The sequence below is a fragment of the Sapajus apella genome, unplaced genomic scaffold (genome assembly GCF_009761245.1).
Source record: "Sapajus apella isolate SASKATOON/1434 unplaced genomic scaffold, GSC_monkey_1.0 scaffold2, whole genome shotgun sequence".
Taxonomy (NCBI): domain Eukaryota; kingdom Metazoa; phylum Chordata; class Mammalia; order Primates; family Cebidae; genus Sapajus; species Sapajus apella.
In genome coordinates this window covers 39,762,060-39,789,580 of record NW_022436942.1, presented here as the reverse complement: position 1 = coordinate 39,789,580, position 27,521 = coordinate 39,762,060, and the positions used below count along the sequence as shown (strand labels likewise).

General features: G+C 37.8%; 1 protein-coding gene across 3 annotated transcripts in view; it reads left to right on the top strand.

The window, feature by feature from the left end:
- Window positions 1–27,521, top strand: part of LIN7A (lin-7 homolog A, crumbs cell polarity complex component) — a 152,785-nt gene that overhangs the window by 112,570 nt on the left and 12,694 nt on the right. For all 3 annotated transcript variants that reach the window (XR_004274606.1, XM_032296621.1, XM_032296625.1), the window contains one exon: window positions 22,473–22,691. Coding sequence is in view for 2 of the 3 variants with exons in the window: in XM_032296621.1 (XP_032152512.1) it covers window positions 22,473–22,691 (219 nt within the window). In the remaining variant the exon portion in view is untranslated. The remainder of the gene's footprint in view (window positions 1–22,472; window positions 22,692–27,521) is intronic.

Sequence of the window (27,521 nt, the reverse complement as noted above, 5' to 3'; positions counted from 1 at the left end):
CTGGGTGCGACTGCTCACACCTGAAATCCCAGCACTTTGGGGAGCCAAGGCAGTTGGATCACCTGAGGTCAGGAGTTCGCGACCAGCCTGGCCAACATGGTGAAACCCCATCTCTACTAAAAGTACAAAAAAAATTAGCCAGGTGTGGTGGTGGTCCCCTGCAAGCCCAGCTACTAGGGAGGCTGAGGCAAGAGAAGCACTTGAACCCGGGAGTCAGAGGTTGCAGTGAACCGAGATTGTGCCATTGCACTCCAGCCTGGTAGACAGAGTGGGACTCCATCTCAAATATATGTGTGTGTGTGTGTGTGTGTGTGTGTGTGTGTGTGTGTTTGAATATGAACCAAAGCATGTGACTTTAATGAGACTTTAGATCCTGAAGTCAAAGTCTGTATATGTAGTGCACAAGATTTGATCTAGCATCAGCCTGAACCTACCTTACCACTAGCACTTGCATCTCAGCTCAGCTTTTTTATACTGAGCTAATCTGTGGTAGTCCTTATGTACTCAGAAATCGGGTAAAATGTGGCATCAGAAAAGTTGAGGATTCTTGGCAGTCTCTGAACTTCTACCTCTGAAAGTCAAAGGAACATGACACTGTATTAAATTTGGTTTTGCAAAGGGCTCTCCATGAAGTAGGAGTGGTTAAATTTGTCTATTATAGGGTCCAGAAGGAGATTAGATAACTGAGCAGAGATAATCAAGAGGGAACAATGGCAATCTAAAGGAGAAATGCCCCATAACAATTCTAGCCAGTTATTGCCGTTTGGTATTGTGGACAGCGTGGCAGATAATTCAGAATTTAAAAATAAGCAAACAACACCTTCTGCCTTTGTAGAGGAAATCATATATAAGGAGAAGCATTTTAAAAGTTAAATTGTAGTTATTTATGGAAATGTTAGAACGAATAGGTTGATGGAGGGCATTCTAGGCAGAAGGACAACATCTACAGAAACAGAAGAGTAGGGTTGAAGGGATGGGCTGGAACCATGTCATGGAAGACACCATAAACCATCAAAGGAGCCTGGACTTACCATTTGAAGGTGGTAGGAAATGGCCAAATGACATGGATTTATATAAGTTATTCTGGCAATTGCCAACATGTGGGCATAGGGTGTGTGAAGGCATGGAGGAAAATCTGGAGGTGGAAGATGAACGAGGACATTCTTAGGAGTTCTGGAGGAACATGGTGGAGGTCTTAACTGGAAGAAGGGCAATTTGGCTGGAAAGAAAGGAAAAGATTTGGACTTTGAATGCAATAGGACTATAAACAAGAACTGGTGATTGATTGGATATGCAAGTTAAAAAATAGGGAGTTGCCAGGAACTCTCAGGTTTCTGGCAAGCATCTTGTCTCTTGTTGACACAGGAGAAAAGACGGTTCAGGTGAGAGAGTGAGCAGCTAAGTACTTGGCAGGTGTGTTGTCTGTTGGTCAGCCATGTGAACGTATACAAGGGAATAGGTTTTAATTTAGTTTTGCCTTTTGCAAGATGTAAATTTAAAGCTAATTAACTGAGCTCTATCAAACTGAAAGCATTTCAAAGTAGAACACTTAAAAATAATATTATGTAAACTTTTCAGTTACATTTGTCAACCAGCATTTCTCACCCTTGGAATTGTTGATATTTTGAATGGGATAATTCTTTCTTGGGGCGGCTATTCTATGCATTGTAGGATGTTTATCTTGGCCAGTAACACCCTCTCCTCCAGTCATGACAATAAAAAATGACCCCAAACCTTGCCAACTGTCCCCTAACAAACAAAGTTATTCTGGTTGAGAATCATTATCTTAAACTAAATTAGCTCATTTTCATGAGAACAGTTGCAAACCATATAGTAGCTACAATATTAAAATCTGAAAACTGCACACATTGTACACTGTACTGTGAATATGAATAGAATGGATTTCTACCAAATCATAGCATCAACATGTTTGTAGCTAAAGTGTAGAGTTGAAGGGTTAGGCTGGAGCCATCTCACAGAAGCTACCATAAGCCATCATAAGGAGCCTGGACTTACCATTTGAAGGTGGTAGGAAATGGCCACCTTCAAATGGGAAATCCAGGTTCCTTCTGATTCAATAAATGAGGACCATTCTGGAAAAGAGATTTTATCTAACACTTGATCTCAGTAGAATATTCTGTGTGGAGCAGCATCAGAGTTGATCTTAATTACTATGGATGGCAAAGGCAAAGCAATTGACAGCTTGCCATTGTTAAATTTCTTATTAAATCTGTCTCTACAGGCAAACATTACTGTAAGAATATCACTTTAAAGTCTTCAGTCAGACTGCCCATAAGATTTATTAACCATATTATCATGCCTGGCTCTGGGAAAGGAACAGTTTAAAGAAAACATAGATCATACCCTAAGGGAGCTTACTTTGATCTAATTATCCTAGAAACACCAAGTTAAGTTTTTCATAAGTCAAAATTGATGCATTACTCATAATTGTTTTAGCTTCAACTTTGAGTGATTTGTGGAAATATTGTGCCAATATTTCTACCTTTATAGAGTTCACATTCTAGCATGGCAGATAAGCAATATTTCATAAACAGAAATATGCTGAAGCCTCGTTACTCTTCTCTTTTGCCTGAATCTAGAAGGCACAGCATCTACATTTGACCACTCGGTAAGTCTGTAACCAAAACCTGCAGGGTACCTGAATGCTATCTGTCTCTCAGTTTTACAATGGATCTGAAATGAGGCTGGCCACCAGGCTAGAGAGTGCACAGCCACTCATCCTGAAATTCCCCTTATTTTTGCGTCCATGATCTGTTTATATTTTGAAAATCTAAATTACATGATAATTATTATTTTGCTATGCACTCTTAGGCAATGTAAGAGCAACTTTAAATATCATTGCCCATGTTATAGCAATTTAGACACAGCTAATTACCAGAGGAATCCAGGGCACACACCATTTCACGAGTCCTATTTTATTAGATGAAATTGGCAGGAGGGATAATGCAAAGCTGCATGATGCTGGTTGTCGACCACACATCTTGTTATGGGACAGGATTTGTAATTGTTTAAAGTATATTTTCTTTCAGTCGTATTGGATATATATTTGCACACATTGGCGATGTTTCACAAAGAAGCCTATTCACTCTTAGTCTCCTTGGTCTCTAACAAATTTGTTTACTTTTCTAGAAAAAGATCAATAATTTAATTATGTGCAACTTTTGATATGTTTATTTTGTAAATAAAACAAATCAAATCTATTCATTAAAATTATCTTGATGCACTCTCAATTATTTATAGGAGTGTGAGACCTTGGGTCAGACTTTTAACTTTAGTTGTCTTTGTTGTGTTACTCTGCCTAGATCTAAGCACATTCATCTGCTTTCAGTAATAGATTAACTGCTCAGTTACTCCACCAAAGCCTTAGTTTGAGAGATGTTAGATAGGGGAATAAATTTACGAAATATACATGAACTTGTATCCAAAGCACCTGTGCAGCCAAACAAGGTTATGTAACACTGCTTGGGCAGTCTTAATAGTCATTTGCCAGTCACTCATTAAGCATTTATTAAGCATCTACATTGTACAATTTGAGGCAGTCAGGATTCTTTAATGAATAAAAGAGAGAGACATGTCCTTACCTTTATGGAGTTCACATTCTAGTATGGCAGATAAGCAATGAGCAAAATAAAAAAGTAAACTCATATAGTGTTAGAGATGGCAAGTGCTAAGAAAATGAATCGGTACAGTGTAGGGAGGCTGGGGACGCTATGGCGGGGAAAGCAGAGAGCCTGGTGTGGTCACAGTAGCCTCAGGCAGGGGGTGATATTCAAGGTGGAAATCAAAGGAGATAAGGGAGTGAGCCACACCTAGGGAAGAACATTCAGATCATTCTCCTGTGACCATCATCAGCGCCAAGTCTTTAAGGTGGAAGGGCACTGGTATGTGAGAGAAGCAGTCGAAAGCTGGTGAAACTGGAGTGGAGTGGAGTAGAGAGGAGGAGGAGATGAGTTCAGTGTTAGTAGCTCACTTCCCGTTTCAATTTCTAAATTTTTTTCTAATTGAAAAATTCAACTTTTAAAAAATATGTCTTCTATTCCATTACATGTGCCACTGTGTTGAGATGGTAATTTTTTAATCCTCTGACATTAAGTTTAGAAATAAAGCAAGCACCCCCAAGTGTAGTAACAACATTGGTAACAAAAGTAACGGAAAAGACTTCCTTCCAGGGCTTCTAGACCACTGGACCCTTTAGTTCTCAGTAAATCACTGTGTGGCATAAACTCAGTGTATGTTGTGGAGTTTGGTGAATAGTTTGCTAACTTATCTGAACCTTAGTTTTATTATTGCTAAAAGATGGTAGTATAAGAAACTACTTAGTTTTTCTATTTTAGTGTTTAAATGGCATAACACAGTTCCTGAACATGTAGTAAGTACTAAATAAATGTTAGTGCTTATAATCATTGCTAGTTCATAATCAAGGCAGCAATCCATTAATTTAAATATAAAATTATTAGTTTTTTTATTAAAACTGGCAGCATGTTTAATTTAAAAAAATTATTGATCAACATTAACCATCATAAAGCTCAAGTATTTATTCATTAATTCATTTGGCAAAATGTTATTGGGCCTACCATTGTCTTACTCACTGGTAAAATAAAAAATAAATGCAATATCTCCTATTTCACTTACAGATATGGGGAAGAAATAAGGAGGGAAGCAGATTATCTTTGTGACATAGGTTATTTTCTAAATAATAAGTATGGGGCTCCATGGGATACCATAAAGGTAGCATCTTACCCAAATGGCGATGGAGAGGGGTTGAGCAGAGACAGTTCTCCCATAGGCAAGTAGGTGTTGGGCAGGTGAATGGAGGCAGTGAGGAGGGTGAAAGAGCCATCACAAGGAAGGCCCCAGACACAAGAGAAAACTGCATGTTCTCCTGTTTGGACCCTCACTGATTATCAAATGAGGGTGAAAATATACACAGGGGCCAGATCATAAAGGGTGGGGTACACTAGGCTGAAGACTTTGGCCTGTACCTGCAATATGGGGACATGCAATTATTTTAAGCATGAGAATTATACGACCAATTTGTATTTTGGAATGATTACTATGATTGCAATGTGAAGAGTGGTTTAGAAGTGGTCAGAATTAAAGACAGGGCAACCAGATGTGGATGTAGTTAAAATTTAGTGAGAGAAACACAGATCTCATTATGATTTATTATATAGAGAATGTTGATGTTTCTTTGTTATGACACACTGTTATTTGGGGAGGTGGGAGAACATCAACTATAATTGTACCACAGAAGAAAGACAAAGCCAACTGTACCACAGAAGAAAGACAAAGCCATTTCATTTTCAGAAAAATTCCTAGGTCAACTGAATACTCTCTGTGTAATCTCACATCTGTCAAGATTGAAGTCACTGCAAGCTTGTTTGTTTCTGTGTTTGTTTTTAATCTGAGGAACAATTAGATAAAAAGCAAAATTTTAAACAAGAAGTATTTCATAACCCTTCCTCACCATTTTTCAGTCTAACATTATTCCTTGAAAACATGGATTTATAGCCTGTATATTAAAACATGAATGATCTGCCAGACCGTATAACTGATATGCTGGCCCCGACAAATAAACAACTGGGAGGAAATACAGGAAAGGAAAACTCGGGTTTCAGCAAATTAATGATGCTGGAAGAAAAACCATTCAGTCATGATTGTTCAAACAGAATCTCATTGGCATTACATTATGATTAGGGCTTTGAAGCGCCCATGAGCTGTACTTCTACATCTGTAATTTTGTAGGTAATTTTGCTAACATTCCTTCATTTCACCTGAATTACCCAGGCAATTACAGAATTACAGTCATAGGGATTTTTACTTTTGTTTTGGGAGACTTATTTTGCCCAAATTACTTGAAAGCTCTGCCTGAATGTACTATTTAAACAAAATGATTCTTTGTCCCACCTTCTTTGGTTTGTTCTAGAATCTTTCCCCTCATTTTCCTCACAGGATGATACTGAGCTATGGTATTAAAACATATGCAAGAAATATGTAAATGCATTCTTAGAAATTTTTCAAATAATTCAGTGTGAAAAGACTAAAATCAGATTTTTTTTAAAAGTCCCTTTAACCATTTTCCTCAATCCATTCCAGTCCCGTCCTTTCCCCATGTGTAGAAACACCATTGTAGTGAGCACTCATCTAAACATTTGTCTTTGTATTCAAGCATGCACATACGCTACGTGCGCGCGCACGCGCGCACACACACGCGCACACACACACACACACACACCCCACACATTTATTTATTTACTTTTAGATACAAGCATCTGAGACAATACAGGGCTGTGACTAGAGGTCAGCCTCCAGACACAGATATGTTACCCATTAGTGTTATGGCCATGGAAACTTAACCTTTCTGTGTCTCAGTTTCCTCATTTATGAAATTGGGATGATAACATTACATAACTCACAGTGTTGTTATAAAAATTCACTATTTTCCCCAAGACCTAAAATGCAATAAAATAAATAAATGGAAAAAAAAAAACTATTTTGCTACATTTAAAATACTTGAAACGTGATAGTAAATACTCAATGAATATAAGCTACTATTATTATAAGTGATTTTCTTAAATGCACTGCTATTTATATGTATATATATTTATTATCTATGACTTGCTTTCTTGGTTAATAAGTTCTTGGAGATTTTGCCTCATCAATACATAGACTTTTAAATCTTCTATATAATATCCTATATATGGCTAATTTAACCATTCCCCTATTGATGGACATTTAGTTTGTTAACCAAATGGTTTTTTTTGTTTAATTTTGTTTTGCTATTGTGAGCACTGCTTGAATGAAAATCTTCCTGTATATGAGTAACTATTTTTCTCAAGTAGATACTAATATGTGCAAGCCAGGTTAGGAAGATGCGGATATACTTTATTTTAATAGATATTGCCAAATTGACTTCTAAAAGGCCTATATCAATTTATACTTCCATGTTTTATGAGGATATAAATTTCACCAAATCCTTGGTGATATATTCTTTTTTTAAACACGTGAAGGATTTTGATCTCATTTTAGATTTAATCTGCGTCTCCCTAACTGATAGTAGAGTTGAGCATCTTGTAGCTGAGAACTTTATGTGAAGAAGCTAGTCATACAAAATTCTGGCAGGAATGAACTAGGCATAAGCAAGAACAACAGCAGCAAAAAAGCCCAGAATGATTTGAATATGAATGATGGGGACAGTATTAGACATAAGGTTGTAGAGGCCAGCTGGAAGTGAAGAGTGAAAGTCCTTGTAAGCCATCGTAAAGTACTTGCTATTTCTTTTGAGCAAGAAAATGACATAACAGAGAATAAGTACTGTTTGAAATGAGCTTTGAATGATGGGTGTAGATTTATTAAAACAGAGTGGAGGAAGGACATTCTACACTGAGAGAATAAAACTGAGAGATTATAGAAACATGAAAACACCTGCTAAAATCAAAAGCATGGTGTTGCTTCTATGTTGAATATTAATATAAGGAAATAGAATTGGACCTGCCTGTTCATGGGAAGTGCTTTGCATGATATAGAACATTTTCATTTTCATTTCTAGAAAACTAGGAAGTATTTATGGGGTAATGCATTTATTGGCTACATTCTGTGAGCCAGGTTTAGTGCTTGGCTCTTTACATGAATAGTCCATTTAAACATAAATGACTTCTATGAAGGAGATGTTATTAATTCCATCTTGCATATATGGGAACTGAGGCTCAGGGAAGTGAACTAACCTTATAGCAGTAATCTTCAACCTAAGCATTAAAGTCAGCCCTCCTCAGGTTAGCTAAACAAGCATTGGATGACTACTGTGCACTGTGCTAGGTATCAGGGATAAACCGTCAATGTAGCAAGGTCTCTGCAATCAAGGACAGTGTCTATTATAGCTGTGCTCTTTCTACTCATCAATAGATTTTAAGCCAGAGCATGCAAAAACCAAGCAACTCGGCCAGGCACGGTGGCTCATGCCTGAAATCCCAGCACTTTGGGAAACCGAGGCAGAGGATCACCTGAGGTCAGGAGTTCAAGACCAGCCTGGCCAACACGGTGAAACCTCGTCTCTACTAAAAATACAAAAATTAGCCATGCATGGTGGCACACACCAGTAGTCTCAGCTACTGGGGAGGCTGAGGCAGGAGAATCACGTGAACCCAGGAGGCGGAGGTTGCAGTGAGCTGAGATCGTACCACCACAATCCAGCCTGGGCAACAGAAAGAAAACAAAACAAAACAAAACAAAAACAAGCAACTCTGACTGGAATAGAGAGAAGCATTTAGAAAAGAGAGAAGCTGGAAGATATTTTTTAATCCAGGCAAGAAATCATGAGAAATAAGAGGGAGGAGGGGATGAGACGCAATTGTGGTGATTGATGCATGAATATCAACCAGTATTGGTGGTTAATTGGATGTAGGTTGAGGGAAGATGTTCCCAGGAGGGCCTAGCTTGGGTGGCTGCATGACTAGTGATAGCAGGAACTGGAGAAGAGGGTTAGAGCATTTAAAATAAGCAAAAAATTTTAGTATAAATTAATGGTGACAAAAGCAAAGAATATTTTTTGGCTGCGCATTTAATTGGGAAAGACATTTATATGCACAGCTACAGTGATATTGGACAGCAAACCTGAAATAGCCTTTAAATTTTGAGTTCTCCTGCAAGAAAGCACCTGCAATGCTGAATCTCTGCAATTAAATTAAACGTTATGGATATTACTAATGTTTTATTATTCATGGTATACATCAACATAAATGTTCATGCCATTTTACATTTGATAAGAAACACATTTGACAGTGCCAGGCTCAGACAACTTCTGCCTAGATTTGCTTTATATTAAATTGACTGGGATTCTAGGATTATAAAACAGGCTAGATATTTAAAGTGTATCTTTTGAAGGGCTTAGTTGAATAATTTCAGCAATCTATTGTTGTCTCCATGACACCACTTGAAAAACTATGATCTCTGTGAACTCGCTAGAATAAGACACCTAAGGGAAAAAATATATATATATTCTGATTGACAGAATTCTAGGAGATGTCATTGTCACATAATACTTGCTGTCATCTTGGTAGAGGAGATAGGATGATGTATTCCTTGCTTAGGGGAGTACGATTTCCCAAAAACTTCCTATAGGCTAAGGCTTTTTCTAGGTTGCAGAATCTTTTATAGAACCCTCTAGCTTTAGCCCTGTTTCCATCAATATAACAGCCTACCTGTCATAAAAATCAGTGAAAACCATTTGAAGGGTCGGCCTTTTTATTTATTCTGAGGGATCTCAGTCAATATCCAGGTACACAACACTGTTTAATAAACATTTTAAAGTCTTCACCTGATTCTGGCTACTGTTTCTAAGCTAGTTTCACATTTTAAACCAGGCTGAATCATCCCTGAGACTCTGCTGTGGCAGAAGGAGAGAATGCCCCATGGCACTAGGTCTGCCCTTAGGGTCTTGGCAGAATTGCAGAGTGAGCAAAAGTGACTTAACTGGCCTCAAACCTAACTCTTTCAAACCTTTCTTATAACTCACATCTCTCCTTCTTTTCCCTTTCTTCATGCTGGCAATGATGTATTCTCTGATAAAATTCCTTCCCTTCCTGGCTGTTGATTTTTTTAAAAAAATTATTAAAGAAATAATATTTAGGGTTTTCTACATATACAATCATTGTCAGCAAAGAGCAGCAGTTTGAGTTCCTCTAGACTGATTCAGATGTCCTTTCTTTCTTTCTTGTCTGATTGCTCTGGCAAGGACTTTAAATTCTATGTTGAATAGAAGTGGTGAAAGTGGGCATCCTTGTCTTTTTCCAGTTCTCAGGGGGAATGCTTTCAGCTTTTTCCCATTCAGTATAATGTTGGCTGTTGGTTTGTTGTAGATGGTTTTTATTACCTTAAATATGCCCCTTCTATGCCGATTTTTCTGAGGGTTTTAATCATAAAGGGATGCTGGATTTCAAGTGCTTTTTCAGCATCTGTTGAACTGATCACGTGATTTTTGTTTTTAATTCTGTTTATGTGGTGTACCACATTTATTGACTTACATATGTTAAACCATCCCTGCATCCCTGATATGAAACCCACTTGATCATGGTGGATTATCTTTCTGACATGTTGTTGGATTTGGTTAGCTAGTATTTTGTTAAAGATTTTTGCTTTTATGTTCATCAGGAATATTGGTCTCTAGTTTTATTTTTTTGTTATGTCCTTTCCTGGTTTTGGTATTCAGGTGGTACTGGCTTCATAGAATGATTTAAGGAGCATGCCCTTTTTCTTTATCTTGTGGAATAGTGTCAATAAGGTTGATACCAATTCTTTGAATGTCTGATAGAATTCAGCTCTGAATCCATCTGATCCTGGGCCTTTTTTTTGTTGTTGTTGGCAATATTTTTTATTACCATTTCAATCTCACTGATTGTTACTTATTGGTCTGTTCAGAGATTCTGTATCTTCTGGATTTAATCTAGGAAAGTTGTACATTTCCAGGAATTTATCCATCTCTTCTAGGTTTTCTGTTTTATGTGTGTAAAGGTGTTCATAGTACCCTTAAACAATCTTTTGTATTCCTGTAGCATCAGTTGTAATATCTCCTGTTTCATTTCTAATTCAGCTTTTTTGGATCTTCCCTCTTTTTGGTTAATCTCACTAATGGTCTATTATTTTTATTTGTCTTTTCAAAGAACCAGGTTCTTGTTTCATTTATCTTATTTATCTTTTGGTGTTTTTTTGTTTTTGTTTTTGTTTTGCTTCATTTCATTTATTTCTGCTCCGATCATTGTCATTTATTTTCTTCTGCTGGATTTGGGTTTGGATTGTTCTTGTTTCTCCAGTTCTATGAGGTCTAGCCTTAGATTATCTGTTTGTGCTCTTTCAGACTTTTTGATGTAGGCATTCAATGCTATGAACTTTCTTCTTAGCACCACTTTTGCTATCTGCCAGAGGCTTTGATAGGTTGTGTCACTATTATTAATCAGTTCAAAGATTTTTAAATTTCCATCTTGATTTCATTGTTGACCCAATGGTCATTCAGGAGCAGGTTATTTAATTTCCATGTGCCACAGAATCCTTGGAGTGTTGCTTTTCTGGCTGGAAACCTCTGTGTCCAGTGAAGCCTTTGCCCAAATTTTGCTCAGACCTGCTGGACTTGTTCTACCCATTCAGCCTGGCAGGTTATGCTCAGCTTGTGCTACCAGCCTGGATCCCATGCCTACCAGGAGCAAGCCAGGCATGGAGTGGTGAGGGGTGTGTGGGCAAGCAAGCATGGAGTCCAGCCACTGCACAGCCTCCTGCCACCATTAACTTTCCATCCATGATGCCCATGGTGCCCTGGCTCTTTGTGCTGAAGGACACCTAGAGTCCTGTGCCAAGCCACCCTTAGACCTCCTCTGCTTTCCTACCTGATATGGTTTGGCTGTGTGCCCACCCAAATCTCATCTTGAATTGTAGCTCCCATAATGCTCACTTGTTGTGGGAGGGACCCAGTGGGAGATAACTGAATCATGGGGGCACTTCCCCCATATTGTTCTTTTTTTTTTTTTTTTTTTTTTTTTGAGATGGAGTTTCACTCTTTTGCCCAGGCTGGAATGAAGAGACACGATCTCAGCTCACTGCAACCTCCACCCCCTGAGTTCAAGCAATTTTCCTGCCTCAAGCTCCTGAGTAGCTGGGATTACAGGCACCCACCACCATGCCTGGCTAATTTTTGTATTTTCAGTAGAGACAGGGTTTCACTATATTGGCTATTCTGGTCTCAAACTCTTGACCTCAGGTGATCCACCTGCCTCGGTGGATCCCAAAGTGCTGGGATTACGGACATGAGCCACTGCTCCAGGCACCCCATATTGTTCTTGTGGTAGTGAATAAGTCTCACAAGATCTGATGGTTTTATAAGCAGCTTCTCTTTTCATTTGGCTCTTATTCTCTCTTTGCCTGCTGCCATGTAGCTTTGCTCCTCCTTGCTTTCTGCCATGATTGTGAGGCCTCCCCAGTCATGTGTAACTGTGAGTCAATTAAACCTCTTTCCTTTATAAATTACACAGTCTCAGGTATCTTTTTATTAGAAGCATGAAAATAGGCTAGTACTTTGGGCTCATCAGTGCCCAAAGTCCACAGGGGGCTGACGTTTCAGGGGGTTGTCTTGTCAGCACTGCCCTGAGTGCACACACGCTTGGCCAGGTTGCAGCAGTGCCTGGGTTTGGCCTCAACTTTGCTCTGAAATCTGAGCAGGCACACAGAGCTGAGAGTCCAGGCAACAGGAGCAGGCACTTCTGAGCCTGCAGGGGGAGAGGGGATTCTCAGGTCCCTGAGAGTGCAGAGATGCCTGGGTATACACCTTCGGCTGGGCATCTGCAGCTGAGCCCAGGAGGGTGGGGCTCCCGCCCCACCAATTTGGAAGGAAGTGGTGCTTCTGCCTATTCCTGGCTTTCAGTGGCTCCCTAAAGCCTGTAGCCCTGAGGCACCTCCCCCACTGTAGCTGGTGTCTTTGCAGTAGCCACTCTAGACTGGCCACGGCTGCCATCACATGTATTTGCATTGTTGTCTTATTTTAAGAAATCGCCAGTCACCCCAATCTTTAAAAACCACTACTATGATCAGTCAGCAGCCATCCACATAAAGACAAAACTCCCCATCAGCAAAAAGACTATGATTCACTGATGGCTCAGATGATTGCTAGCATTTTTAACAATAAAGTATTTTTAATTGAAAAAAAGAAATAAATAAAATTTACCAGGCACCACTATGCACTGTGCACATGTGCAACATCTTGAGTCTTGGGTGACTTATTATCTTGGTTTGCCCAGGCCTGATGCATTTCCTGGGACTTTCAGTGCTAAAACTGGAATAGTCCCTATCTCAGAGGGGTGAGGTCATTTCCAAAGGTCACACTGGCAATAAGCAACTTATCTAAGATTCAAGCCCAGATCCTCCTGACCCAAATCCCTGGCCTTTCTGCCCTGACACTGGCTCTGTTACGGCTTTGGTGGTTTGATTAAGAAGTCACACTAGGCCAGGCGCGGTGGCTCAAGCCTGTAATCCCAGCACTGTGGGAGGCCGAGGCAGGTGGATCACGAGGTCAAGAGATCGAGACCATCCTGGTCAACATGGTGAAACCCCGTCTCTACTAAAACTACAAAAAACTAGCTGGGCATGGTGGCGCGTGCCTGTAATCCCAGCTACTCAGGAGGCTGAGGCAGGAGAATTGCCTGAACCTGGGAGGCGGAGGTTGCGGTGAGCCGAGATCGTGCCATTGCACTCCAGCCTGGGTAACAAGAGCGAACCTCTGTCTCAAAAAAAAAAAAAAAAAGAAGTCACACTAAATTTTAGTGACTAAGATGTATTTGTATTTTGTAAATGGAACTGTAATGGGGTGAGTATTGGGGAGGTAGTTCTTGGTGGATATGTAGCAGATGGTGGTGATCACCACTTCCACAACCCTCCCCTATACCAATGCAGACCTGGAGGCAAATATTGAGAATTAGCAATCACAACACTCTGCTTAGGGACGTTTCCATTCCTAAGACTTTGCTCATCGGGGGTGTAGTGTCACAGAGTGTCATGGTTTGGGAAAACATGGGGCTGCACAGCCTGCATCTCAAGAGACAAACCAGTGTGAGTCACAGTTGAGAAGTGTTATCTGTTATTTCTACTTCCTGGGTGAAACCCACCACTCAAGAATTAGCAGACTGATTTTAAAATATCATTTTTTAGGAATGTTTTCTCAGGTAGCTTTGTTCTGTTTTCAGACCTTCAAAGCTCACATTTGTATGCTTGATGATGCTTGTGTGTGTAGAGTGTGTGTATGTGTGTTTAATCTCATTCCAACAACCATCAGGATTTTCCCCCCTTTTGGTCCAGATGTCAAGGATAGAGCAATAACTATAAAGCACACCAGGATGTAGCAGCTGCATTTGTTTCCAGTTTTAGTCTCCAGATCTGAAAGGTGGGCTGAGATCAACCAAATGTTAGGTTTGTGAATATCTGATTTCTAGAAGGCACTGATCTTTTTCTGAAGCTTTTTTGCTCGTTTTCAGTTTTCTGCCCCCCGGCTTACTGATAGTGCTCTGCATTCTCCACTTTCATGCTTCAAAAATTCTTATATTTATAACTGCTCTCACAGGATAAGAACATGTATAATTATATATACTTTTTCCCCATTAACCTCCTTGCTCTTCTGTGGTTTTTGTTATTTGATGATTTTCCCGTCTCCAGGTCCCTCACATTATGCATGCTCCTATCAGGTGAATCTCCTGCAGGTTCCTTCTTCATTTAACAAAGCATAACACCTTTGAGGGACTGAGAGGAACAGTTTTCATGAATAACTAATGATCATTTGTAATTAGAGTATCAATTGTATGAATGCAAATGATGCCACTAAGTTACTTGAGGATGATAAGCAGCAGTGGATTTCCCTAAATAGTTTTAAACATTCTTCCAGCAAGCCCCACACACTATCAATTTACTTGATAAAATTTTGATTCCCAAATAGTATAAAGAAAACTTCTGCCTACACCAAAGGCAAAATCATATTGTTGCTATTGTTGTCTGTAAACATCTGAAGCCCTAAGCAACACTATCACCAAGAAAATAGTTCAACAAAGAACTAACATTTGTTAGACCCTTTGTAAATTCCAGGCACTGTTCCAAATGCTTTGTGTATGTTAAATTTGATGCTCATAATAATCCTATAAACCAAGTACACTATGATGCCCAATTTATAGACAAAAGAAGTGAAGCTTTGAAATATGAAGCAGCTTGTCTGTGTTCACAGAGCTGGTAAGAGAAGAAGCTCAGATTCAAACCCAGGCAGTACTGGTTCCTTAGCCTATGAGACTTCATATTTTATATTGATGTTATATTCATTGACTAAGAATTTATTGGGTTCATAATAAATGCTGGACACAGAGATAAATAAATTAGACTCATCCTGCCCTTGGACAGTCTGGTGGCAACAGAATGATGGTGAACTGATAAATTATAGTGCACTTGTGACAGATAGTAGCATAACGCAAGAACAAAGAACTATGGAAGAGCATTAGCATATTTTTCCAAGAGATAAATGTGATACTTTTAATACATTTTCCACTTTTCTTAATCAAAAAAGACTATATTTAGAACAGGAAAATTAACATATTTGAAAAAAGGGAAAGATAAAACATCATAAAATTCTTCTCTGAATAATATATACTGTATTTTTTCTTTACTGTACATACATATTTAGGATGATTTAATTTATAAATGAGGCACAATAAGAGATAAACAACAATAATAGAACAGTTATAACAACGTACTGCAATCAAAGTTATATGAATGTGACATCTCCTCTCTCTCAAAATATCCCAATTGTGCTATCCTCACCTATTTTTGGGCCTTGATTGACCACGGGTAACTGAAACTGTGGATAAGGATGTATTACTGTATATCCCGTAGCCTATTCAAAGATATTTCTTTCTTAATTAAATACCCAATCAACATCGCTTTTCTTTAATAATCAAAAAGGCCAACTATAAAGCTACAACAAGGAAAAATCATAAGATTTCCCTCATCTAACCAACATTTGTTTCTGTAGTAAGGTTGTAGAGAAACCCTTAAGATGGGATTTACTATTTTGGTTAGTTGTATTTGGGTTTAGAGTAGTGTGTCCAGACACAGATCTGCATGTCAGAGACTGGCTGGCTGGATCTGAGTCTTGTATTCACATATTCCTAGGTTGGATTGCTACAGATCTTAATACAGCCTAGGTCTCTATATTTAAAAAGTTCCTCAGTTGACTTCTATGTACATAAAGGTTTAGGAGCAACTGGCCTAAAGATCTCCATGAATAAGGAAAACTGCCTATGTGATACTTACTTTTTCTTTATTATTTTGTTTAAGATTAAGGATTGATAGGTAAGAGCCTAGATTCTGGAAACAGATAAAGCTCATTGCAGTTTGATCGTTTCCACTTACTAACTGGGGACCTAGGACAAATTTCTTTATCTTTTCATTGCCTTTTTAACAGCTATGACAAAAGGATTAGATATAATGCACAGAAAACAGCCTTTTACTTAATAAATGGTCAATAAAAACTACAGTATACATATACACACATGCATGTTTACACACATATGTATGAACATGCACACTCTTAAAATAAAATGATAGTAAAAGACCTTCATGGAACAAAAGTAAAACTATCATAAGAAAAAATAGTCATTGTTATCTTTGTGGAAATGGAGTAGGTTTTTGCTCGGTTATGCTGGGCCTTTTCAAAGTTGAGACTCATAACCCCCTATTCCTAGTAATAGTGAGCCCTTCAGGTAGCCCCATGCTGCTCCTTCACTCCAACTCATACTCTTGAGCTAGGAGATGACAGATCTTTTCCTTGCTATTGGTTCCTGTTGTTTTGCATCAAACAAAAATGACACTCCATGCATTTCACTTCTGGATTACTTAAGCTAGAAAATTAGCATGGGGTTGTTGAAAGAGTAGTCATCAAAAAAACTGAGATCTAATTCAGACCTACAAACAACAGATTTATAAAATGGAGTAAGTCATAGCCAGTCTTGGTGTCTGTTTCCTTATGTATTAAGATATAAGGACATAAATTAGATCATTTCTAAGGGTCTTTTTAGGTATAATCTTCTGTTTTTCTAAGCTATCTAATTCACTAAGGTATAATTACCTAGTACCCTTGATACCCTTTACTCCCTGATAACCTCATTTGGCCTTTATTCTAAAGGAATGACTGATGTCATTTAGGAGTCTATGCATAAACCTGGTTGTAGATATGCCTTGAATAACCACAAGGTCTAGCCAACTCTTGTCCTACAGTGTTTAAGTAACTTATGCATCAGCAAACTGGATCAGGAATGATGTCTATGTAATTCCAACAGAGAAAAAACTGCCTAAAAACTTGGCCATTTGATGACTGATGGTGCACAGATAGCATAATTGCTTCCCAAGGCAGGCATTGCCTCCATCTGAGATGTAGCCAGGGTCAAAATTTAACTCTCTATGGAAGCGAGAGAGAGAAAGAGCACATGTCATCAGCAAATTAATATATGCAGTGCAATTCAGATTCTCCCTTATAAAGGCTGATCCTTAGCCAGGAAATTGAGCATACCAGAAATAAGCTGCCATTTTGTCTCACAGCGTGTACAAATAGAAAAACTATTGAAAGATCAGAATGCAGCCATGTTTAAAACTTTGTTGAGTCTGGGCGCAGTGGCTCATGCCTGTAAACCCAGCACTTTGCAAGGCCAAGGCAGGAGGATCACTTGAGCCCAGGAGTTTGAGATCAGCCTGTCCAATGAGACAAAACCCTGTCTTTACTAAAAATACAAATAGTAGATGGGCATGGTGGCAGGCACCTGTAGTCCCAGCTACTCAGGAGGCTGAGGTCCAAGAATCACATGAACCAGGAGGTAGAGGTTGCAGTGAGCCAAGACTGTGCCATTGCACTCCAGGAAAACCTTCGTTCATTTACCAGCCACTGATTTGCTAAATTTCAGACAAATTAACTAACTTGAAAGCTTCCTAGAGCTTACTACCATATGAGATTGCTGATGAAACAATATTTCTTTGCAAATCAACATTATAGGAGATCCAGTTCCTATGGCTTTCTATCAGTTTAGTATTTTATTAGCTTGTATTTATGGTAATACAACTATTGTATATAATAACTAATGTATATAATAGTGTGTGTGTGTATATAAATATGTGTGTGTGTATATATATATATATATATATTTTTTTTTTTTTTGAGACAGTCTCACTCTGGTGCCCAGGCTAGAGTGCAATGACACAAACATGGCTCACTCTAGCCTTGACCTCCTGGGTTCAAGCCATTCTCTTGGTACAGTGTCCCAAGTAGTTGGGACCACAGGCACATGCCACTCTGCCCAGCTATTTTTTTAAAAAACATTCTTTGTAGAGATGGACTCTTGCCATGTTGCTCAGGCTGGTCTCAAACTCCGGGGCTCAAGCAATCCTCCTGCCCCGGCCTCCCAAATTGCGGGGATTACAGCCATGAGACACTGTGGCTGGCATCATATTAATTTTATGTGTATTGTTAAAAGATTTATCAGCTAAAGATACTAAAGATAGAAGCATTTTCAGGATGGGAATGTCCAGTCTTCCTAGTGCATTTTAATTCATTTTATGTATGCTCATGGCTACCCTAGGCACAATTGTGGGGTAGGTAACGTTTCTCTTTAGGGTTTTTTCTGTTTTAGGCTACACTTCTCTTTGTTCGAAATATTTCCTGGGAACCTACTATGCCCTCAGGCTTTTCTCTTCACTCCTCGCCTTCTTAATAAAATTCAATTTTACCGGACGTCCATTGCAAGGCCTTGTTAATTTATACTAATACAATAGGTACGACAAAACTCTTAAAGCAAGGGAATAAAACTTAAAATATAGAATTGTAGGCTTTAAATAAAGGAGGGGGTTTCACTTTAAAGTAAGAAGTCTTTTTAGAAATCCTAAAGTCACATAAGAACCACAATTCTCAGCCTATGTAGAAAGATGGTGCTACAAGTTTTCAGTGATTGCTCAAACTTACACTAGTTCTTAAAAAAGACAACTCCGAATCAGGAGTGCTTGTATATACAGCTTTGATAAAAATAGCTTAACTGCTAACAAATAATCTATCACATTTCAAAATATGTCTTAAATATTTAGCTAGGTATGATGCATACCTTCATTAAGAGTAAGAATTAGGCTAAATCAAAAGCAAGAACAGACGCTGACCCTTCAGGGCTCAAGGAATACCTATGAAGTGCTCACACATCAACATTTATACCCTAACTGAGCAGGTCTTTTGGCTTCTTTTTATTCACAGAACAAGACTTTTGTGGCAAGATGGTCTGATTTCTTGTTCTTACCTTAAAAGGGAAGGTAGAAAGAAGAGAAAACTGCCTTATTCTTATTACAAAGTTATACTGAAGGACTGAAAGCATTCCAGAGATAAATAATAGGCTAAGGAGACAAGTGTATGTACTCAAAAGTATTTACAAAGTAGGCAAAACCAGTGGGAAAAAAAGGCTGCAAAAACAATCCTACAGACAAGATTTAAGACATTCTTCTGAAAATAATTAAAAAGCAAAGTTGAGGAGTGTTTGAAATAATAAATTTTACAAGCATGCTTATATTTCTTAATCTCTTTCTAAAACTTCTTCTTAGCTGCCTAATTATATAATTTGTAGGATTTTAGCAAAGCATTTCAGTAGTACAAATGAGGAACTGTGACACTGCCCAGATAGCTCATAGTGGCTCTGTGTCTTGGTGGGAAAGACAGTAGAGTCAAACCAAGAGACCTGTTGATTCTGTTGAGCCCTAAAGAGAATCTGAGCCATTGTCTAAACTGAAGATAAGGCATGAAGGCAAAATTTCTGGAATTGAAAACTGTGGAGCCTACTTTCGAGACATTGTTAACTGTGTGGGAGAGGGCAGACCAGGGATTGGAAAAGGATAATCTTGGTGGTTTTGCAGGGTCTGGTATGTGGTGCACCAGCCAGACATATTTTTCTCAACTTTTCACCACCGCAGTGAGAGCCTAATTGCCCACAGTTAGTACCACAGCCCTCCTGTGGCAACTGAATTGTAGACACAGAGCCAAAACAGACATAATGGGCCTCTAAAGGTCTGGCCTAGAATCTCCTAGCCTATTAAATAAAAGCAAATAGAGGAAACGCCACAAAGAAGTCTACTTATCATCTGGCCTAGAAAATGGGTGAACCATAATTTTTATTATTTTTAATATTACTATTATTATTTTGTGACGGAGTTTTGCTCTTGTTGCCCAAGCTGGAGTGCAATGGCATGATCTCGGTTCACCGCAACCTCTGCCTCCCGGATTCAAGCGATTCTCCTGCCTCAACCTCCTGAGTAGATGGGATTACAGGCATGGGCCACCATGCCCAGATAATTTTGTATTTGTAGTAGAGACAGGGTTTCTCCATGTTGGTCAGGCTGGTCTTGAACTCCCGACCTCAGGTGATCCACCCACCTCAGCCTCCCAAAGTGCTGGGATTACAGGTGTGACCCACTGCACCTGGCTATTATTAAAACATACAAACATGTAAGTTTTAATATTAAAAAGAAATTAGAGAAGGGTATATAGACAACCAAATGACCAGGTTTTCCTTTCGAAGGAAAATTCTATGCATTAACAAATCATCGTGGGACCAGTTGTAAAGAAATTACAAACATACTGAAAACAGGGTTTATATTGTACAATGCCATCAAAGTTTACCTTTCTTTCATGTTTTCTAAGAATAAATTTATTAAGAATAAATGCTTAATAAACACCTTAGTTGAATACGCCAATAATCAAATGATCCCTTAAGTCTCCAAATCTGCAGTCAAAATTGTGAATCTAAAGATATACTTCAAGTGTGCTTAGGATTTCACCTCCTTTATTTTTCTGTAACTCAATTTAATATCCATTTTGAGTTTTCCTTCTGCTTGGATTGTAAAAATGTAGTGTCAAGCAATTGAGGGTGGCCTTCTCTGCCTCTTCAGTGTGACTCTTAGGTGTTCTTACAGTCTTTAAACTTATCTCAGCCTCCATCTATCATACTGCACAGTGATTTTTTTCTCTATACTTTACCCAAGAATCAAAGCAAAAAAGGCCTTGGCCGTTCAGTCCTGTAAATGAAGGGCTCTGTCATCTGCCCTGGTGATCAGTTCAGAGGGGCAGGAGCCAGGGTCTCTTTATTTAGGATCCTATAGAGTCTAATTACAACTTTCTTCTTTTTTGCTTCTCCCTCATCCCAATCTGGAAAATCTTCAGAGGACAGAAAAAGCAGCTTTGTGTTTACCTAGAGGAAACAGTTTCTCCAAGTATTGTCTACACACTGATGTTCAAAAGACTATTTTGAAACTCAAAAGCCAAGAATTGATTTATTTTTTGCTTTCTATCATATCTATCTTATAAGTATGTGCATATTTGATCATATCCTTAATAAATTTTTCTGAATATAAAATTATTCACTTATAATAAGGGCTTATTCAATGCATAACAATAATTCCCTCCAGAAAAGTTTCACCAGTTTTTGTTCAACTATTAGCAGTCTGAGTCCAATTTTCCTACATCCTTGTCTGTACACCAAATTTAAAAATACATATTTATCACTTTTAGTTAAAAATGAAATATTTTGTGTTGATCTATACTTCTGTAATTACTAGGGAGCCTGAACATCTTTTCTGAGGCTTATCAGCCATTTATATTTTTTATTTTTTATCCATGCATGTCAACTGCTCATTGTGCTGAGATCTTCATTGGCCTGTTAGAATAATGAAGGACAGGACAGGTGCAGTGGCTCACGCCTGTTCTCCCAGCACCTTGAGAGGCTGAGGCGGGTAGATCACTTGAGGTCAGAAGTTTGAGACCAACCTGGCCAACATGGTGAAACCCCATCTCTACGAAAAATACAAAATTAGCCAGGTGTGGTGTTGCATGCCTATAATCCCAGCTACTTGGGAGTCTGAGGCAGGAGAATTGCCTGAACCCAGGAGGTTGCAGTGAACCGAGATCTGCCATTGCACTCCAGCCTGGGCAACAAGAGCAAAATTCTGCGCCAAAGAAAAAAATAAAGAGAGAGAGAGAGAAGAAAAAGAAGGAAGAGGAGGAGGAGGAGGAAGGGCAAATAAACCAAAAAAAAACCCTTTTGCACTAAGTGTATGACAGTCATGTACTGAAAGCATTTTTCTGGTTTATTTGCCCTTTTTACAGTGTTGGAGACATAGAAACTTAAGTTTTGCACATCTGATTTTGTGGTTATTTTTCCCTTGGTATTTTTACTTAAGAATTCCTTTTCTATTGAAAAATGATGAATGTTCACCTTTCTTTCATTTTAGTTGTTTTATGTTTTTATTTTGCATTTAAATTTTTAATTAATCTGTTATATTTAGTATAGTGTATGAGGTGGGTTCTCCATTATTTTGTATTATTTAATTTAGTCAATAGTCCTTTTCTCCTTTGGTCTAAAGTCCACATTTATAATAAATAAAGCTTTCCATGTGATGACTCTCCTGGACTCTGTGCTATGTTCTACTATATATTTTATACCCACAATAAGATAGCATTTTAATCAGTGTAGATTCTTAATAAATTTTAAATCTGATAGATAAATTTCTCCTTTGTTACTATGTTTTAATTTTTTTCACAATTTTGTTGACTAGTAAATTTTCTTCCAGATGAAATTTGGAAATTTTCATTCCTAATGTTAGCATTATAATGTAGGTTTTCATTGTTTTTCTCCCTCCTGACCTGAATCCCCATGCAGTCCATTCTGTGACCTAATGCAGCCTAACCTGCTTATAGTTTAGCCACAATGTAACAAATACTAATGATGATGGTAAGATAACTCATTTACCATGCCTTCTTAGAATTTTAAACTTTGGGTTCTTAATATGATACTAATTTCAGATTTGTCTCTCGGGAAAAGGAACATTGAAGCTCTTCCCTTTAAGAAATGTCATTGTCTTTTCAGAGTGTGGAAGGAGAACACCATGAGAAAGCTGTGGAACTACTCAAGGCTGCTAAAGACAGCGTCAAGCTAGTGGTGCGATACACCCCAAAAGTTCTAGAAGAAATGGAGGCTCGCTTTGAGAAGCTACGAACAGCCAGGCGTCGGCAGCAGCAACAACTGCTAATTCAGCAGCAGCAACAGCAGCAGCAGCAACAAACACAACAAAACCACATGTCATAGGTAAGAAGTGATTTATTCTACACAAGGAGCCATGTAAATATATACATTTATATGTGTGTGTGTATATGTATATAAGTTCTAAAATATATTTTCTTAGCTGAAACTAAATTATTAGATTTAAATAATCTAAACAAAATCAATCAAACAAAAGACAGTGATCTAAAAATATATAAACAAGATAGTTTGTGTGCCATTCAGCTATATTCTCCACAAATGTAAGATAATTTGGAAAATGACATACTTTGGAAGGGGCAAGTACAGGCTATGGGATGCTTTTCTACAAATTAAGAAAACGCAGCCTCTGTACAAACCCAGTTCCTAAGGAGAGGAGTGTGAGCTGGATTCCAGACCTCACTCACCCTCTTGACCAGTTGCTTTTACACAGTGTATTAACTGCACAGCCTTATAGTGCTGACTGTGAGAAGATCTCCATTAGAATACTGAGATACAATTTATTGGAAAAATGCTCCCCTGAAAAGAATGAAGTTGAGACCTGCCACTGTTCATGCTCTAAGAGATTCTGAAGTTCTCTGTGGATGCTCCTTTAAAGTGTGTCTAACATACAAATGTCCAATAGCTATATGAAAAAATGCTCAAAGTCTCTAATCATCAGAGAAATGCAAATTAAAACCACAATGAAATACCACCTCATACCTTTTAAATTGGCTGTTACCAAAAAGATGAAAGATAACAAATGCTAGTGAGGATGTGGAGAAATGAGAACCCTTGTACACTGTTGGTGGAAACATAAATTGCTGCAGCCAATTTGACAGACAATATGGAGGTTCCTCCAAAAACTACAAATAGAATCACCATATTTTCCAGCAATTCTTCCTCTAGGGAGATAGTCAAAGGAATTGAAATCAGTATGTCAAGGGGATGTTTGCACTCTCATGTTCAGTACAGCATTATTACAATAGCCAAGATATGAAAACTGAAGTGCAATCAATGGATGAATTGATTTTTTAAATATGATAAGTATGTGATAGATATCTATACACACACACACACACACACACACACACACATACACACACACACACACTAGAATGCCATTTAATATTTAGTATTTAAAAAGCAGAAAATTTTGTCATTTTTGTCAGCGTGGATGGACCTAGAGAACATCATGCCAAGTGAAATAAGCCAGGTATGGACAAACAAATACCACGTTATCTCACCTATGTGTGGAATCTGAAAAACTTGAACTCACAGAAGTAGAGAGTAGAATCTGGTTTCCAGAGGCTGGGAGGAGGGTAGATAAAGGAAAGGGAAAAGGTGTTAGTCAAAGGGTACAGAGTTTCAATTAGGTAGAAGGAAGTTTAAGATGATCTATTATACAACTTGGTGATTATAGTTAATAATACTGTATTGCATATTTCAAGATAGCTGAGGGAATGGATTGTAAATATTGTCACCACAAAGAAACAATAAGTATTTGTGGTAAAAATTTTTGTAATTAGCCTGATTTGATCATTCCACAATGTATACATGTATTGAAACGTCACATTATAATCCATAAATATATAAAATATTTGTCAATTAAAAATAAAACTTCAAGAGCTAAAAAAAAGCTTTAAAGTGGAAATAAAATATGTCTAAGATTCTCCTGCCTTTTACTAAATTCCGCTTTGTAACAAAGAATACTAAATCAGGTTTTGCTATATATTATCAAGAAAATTTAAGAAAAAATGTTAAGAGACTCCATCTTTGAAGTGCCTACTATGCCCTAAGCCCCCTATCACATTTTATCCCTAATACTCAGGAAAAAAAAAAAAAAAAAAAAGAAAAAAAAAAAACAGACATTTAAGGCAGGTATAATAAAAAAAAAAATTTTTAACTGAAAATATGAGGCTAAAATAGCTTCAGTGGATTTCCCACAACTGCATTTACAAGAAACATAGAATTCTTTTCCTTTTTACTCTACCAGGTTTTTATCTGCCAACATCAGATATTCTGAGTTATATAAATTTTCCTTGCTATCCTTTGGAAGAGACAGTTCATATTGTTAGATACCTTTACACTATGATGTCTGCAAATGTGTATTTGAAGTGAGCTTCAAGTGTTCTTGGAAAAATGATCATCGGTAATAGTGGTTTTAGATTATTCAATATTAGATTACTATTTGCACAGACAGAAACTTTGGATTTAACATGAGACTTTGAATTATTTGTGACACTCATGAAAAGAAGAAGCTACACAGGAAATGGGGGAAAAGGTATGGGATTTGTACTCCAACAGTCCTGAGAATTCAACAATCTCTATCTGTTATAGCCTGCTATTTTTTATTAGATATACCATATTTTAGTATCTTTATCTAAAATTACATTCTATCCTAAAAATATACATTTATTGAACATTAAATATTTATTTGAATCTGTTATAAATGAGGCACTGTTTAATGAGCTGCAGAAGTGGTATGAATAATGCAAAGTTTTTACTCTCATGCCTACATTCTGGTTGGAGGATATAGTTAATAAACAAATAAACAAGTAAATAAAAATATCCTATTGGGACCAGTACTTTGCAGAGTAAAAAGAGGAGGTTTAAATGGAGAACGACTAGGTGGCAACTTGACTGGGTGATCAGGGATGATCTCTCCAAGGAGGTAACCTTTCAGATGAGGCCGAATGACAAGAAGCCAGGAAAAGAGAATAAAAAGAGAAAGAAATAGCCAATGCAGTAGCTCCATGACAGGCATATTTGAGGAACAGAAAGAAAGCCTGGGTAGTTAGAGAATAGTGAGTCAGAAGAACAGTGGTGGTGGGTATGGGGTCAATGAGATAGCTGGGGACAAGGTCACAGAGAGCTCTGTAGCCACTGAGGGAAATTAGATTTTATTGCACTGGAAGCCACTAAAGGTTTTCAAGTACAGGAGTGACCTGGTCTGATTTATTTAAAAGATTACTCTGACTGCTGTGAAAATAGATTATTGCAGACTGAGAGTGGAAGCAGAGACCAATTAGGAGGCTAATGTATAGTAGTCCAGGCAGGAAATATGGTGGCTTGGTCTAGGATGATGTAGTTGAGATAGAGGTCTACAGACAGACCAAGAACAAGTCATTTTGTTCACATCCTTCTTCTCTGTTATCCATTCCAAATGTAAAGCCACTTTACATTTGTACTTTTAGAATTCTTAAAGGTCTTTTTCTGTAGTAATGACAACTCATTATTCCTTAAACATTTGCCATCTTTTTGCTAATTCATTTTTCTCTCATCCTTGATAATATAGACTTATACCAATTCTCCTAACTGATTTGTCACAATGGTCCATAGCAAAATTGTGCAAGTATTTTGAAAGAAATATGTTCCCATTCAGACTTCTGAGGTCTCACTAAAGGCTTCCAAGATTATGCTCATTCAATCATCTTTAAAAGTATATAACTTGGCCAGAATTATTTACTGGGCCGTATACTCAATTCCATTTCTCAGCTCCATCCATCTTCAGTAAATCTCCATCTTCATTAAATTTCCTATTGTTTCATCACCACAGACTAGCATTTTTAGTAAAAAGCATTTATTATACAAACTATATTTTTTCTTGCATGAGATATAGTAGAGTTCTATTTAAGTGAACATGAAATTTATATTTGAACCTGCCAAGATGGCACTTGCAATATACACAATCATGGCCCCTAGAAGTTAAACTGCAGTGACCATTTCAGGTACAAATAAAATATAACCAAGTCATGTCATTCATGTATTTTATGGTGAATTTCATCAAAGAGACCTACATTAGCTCTTAATTACATTTTAATTAATTTGATTTTTAAAGGCTAAGTGGAATTTGTCACACTCACTAACTCTTACTACAGTTGCTTCTGAGAAAAGTTTGAAGCTAATTTGAACAATTTGACTTTAAGCATCTCAGGTTTTTAAAAAATTTAACCAGTCAAGCAAAAACCAAGTAAAGTCAAAATACTGGTCTGATATTATCTTATTGTTTATCAAATGAAATACAATTTTTACTCTCTAAATCAGAAATAATGTTTTTTGTCTGATATGGTAAAAGTTATAAAGCATCTAGCAATAGTAAACAGTGAATACAAATGGAAAAAAGATTTAATGCAAGTACTGTGCAGAAAATTTTTTTCTTATGCCTACTTTTAATTGTAAACTCTCTTAAAGTAAAAATCAATTGTCTTTTCTCCTTCTATATTTGATAATATTGAAGGATATCAATTATATTTTCTAATATGTAAAAAATTATTCCTGTACAATAATATGCTAGAAATGTAACCAGAGAATACAAATAAGGGCTTTATTCATGCTATACCCACTTTTTTTGAGAAAGAGTTGTATTAGTTTGTTTTCACACTGCTGGTAAAGACATACCCGAAACTGGGAACAAAAAAGAGGCTTAATTGGACTTACAGTTCCACATGGCCGGGGAGGCCTCAGAATCATGGCTGAGGGGAGGGGAAAGGTACTTTTTTTCTTTTCTTTTTTTTAATACGGAGTCTCACTTTGTTGTCCAGGCTGGAGTGGAGTAGCACAATCGCAGCTCACTGCAACCTCTGCCTCCCCAGGTTTAAGCAATTCTCCTGCCTCAGCCTCCTGAATAGCTGGGCTTACAGGTCCCTGCCACCATGCACGGCTAATTTTTGTATTTTTAATAGAGACTGGGTGTCACCATATTGGTCAGGCTGGTCTCAAACTCCTGACCTCAGGTGATCCACCTGCCTCAGCGTCCCAAAGTGCTGGGAGTACAGGTGTGAGCCACCAGGCCTGGCCGGAAAGGTGCTTCTTACATGGTCTTGGCAGGAGAAAAACGAGGAAGAAGCAAAAGCAGAACCCCCTGATCAACCCATCAAATCTCGTGAGACTTATTCA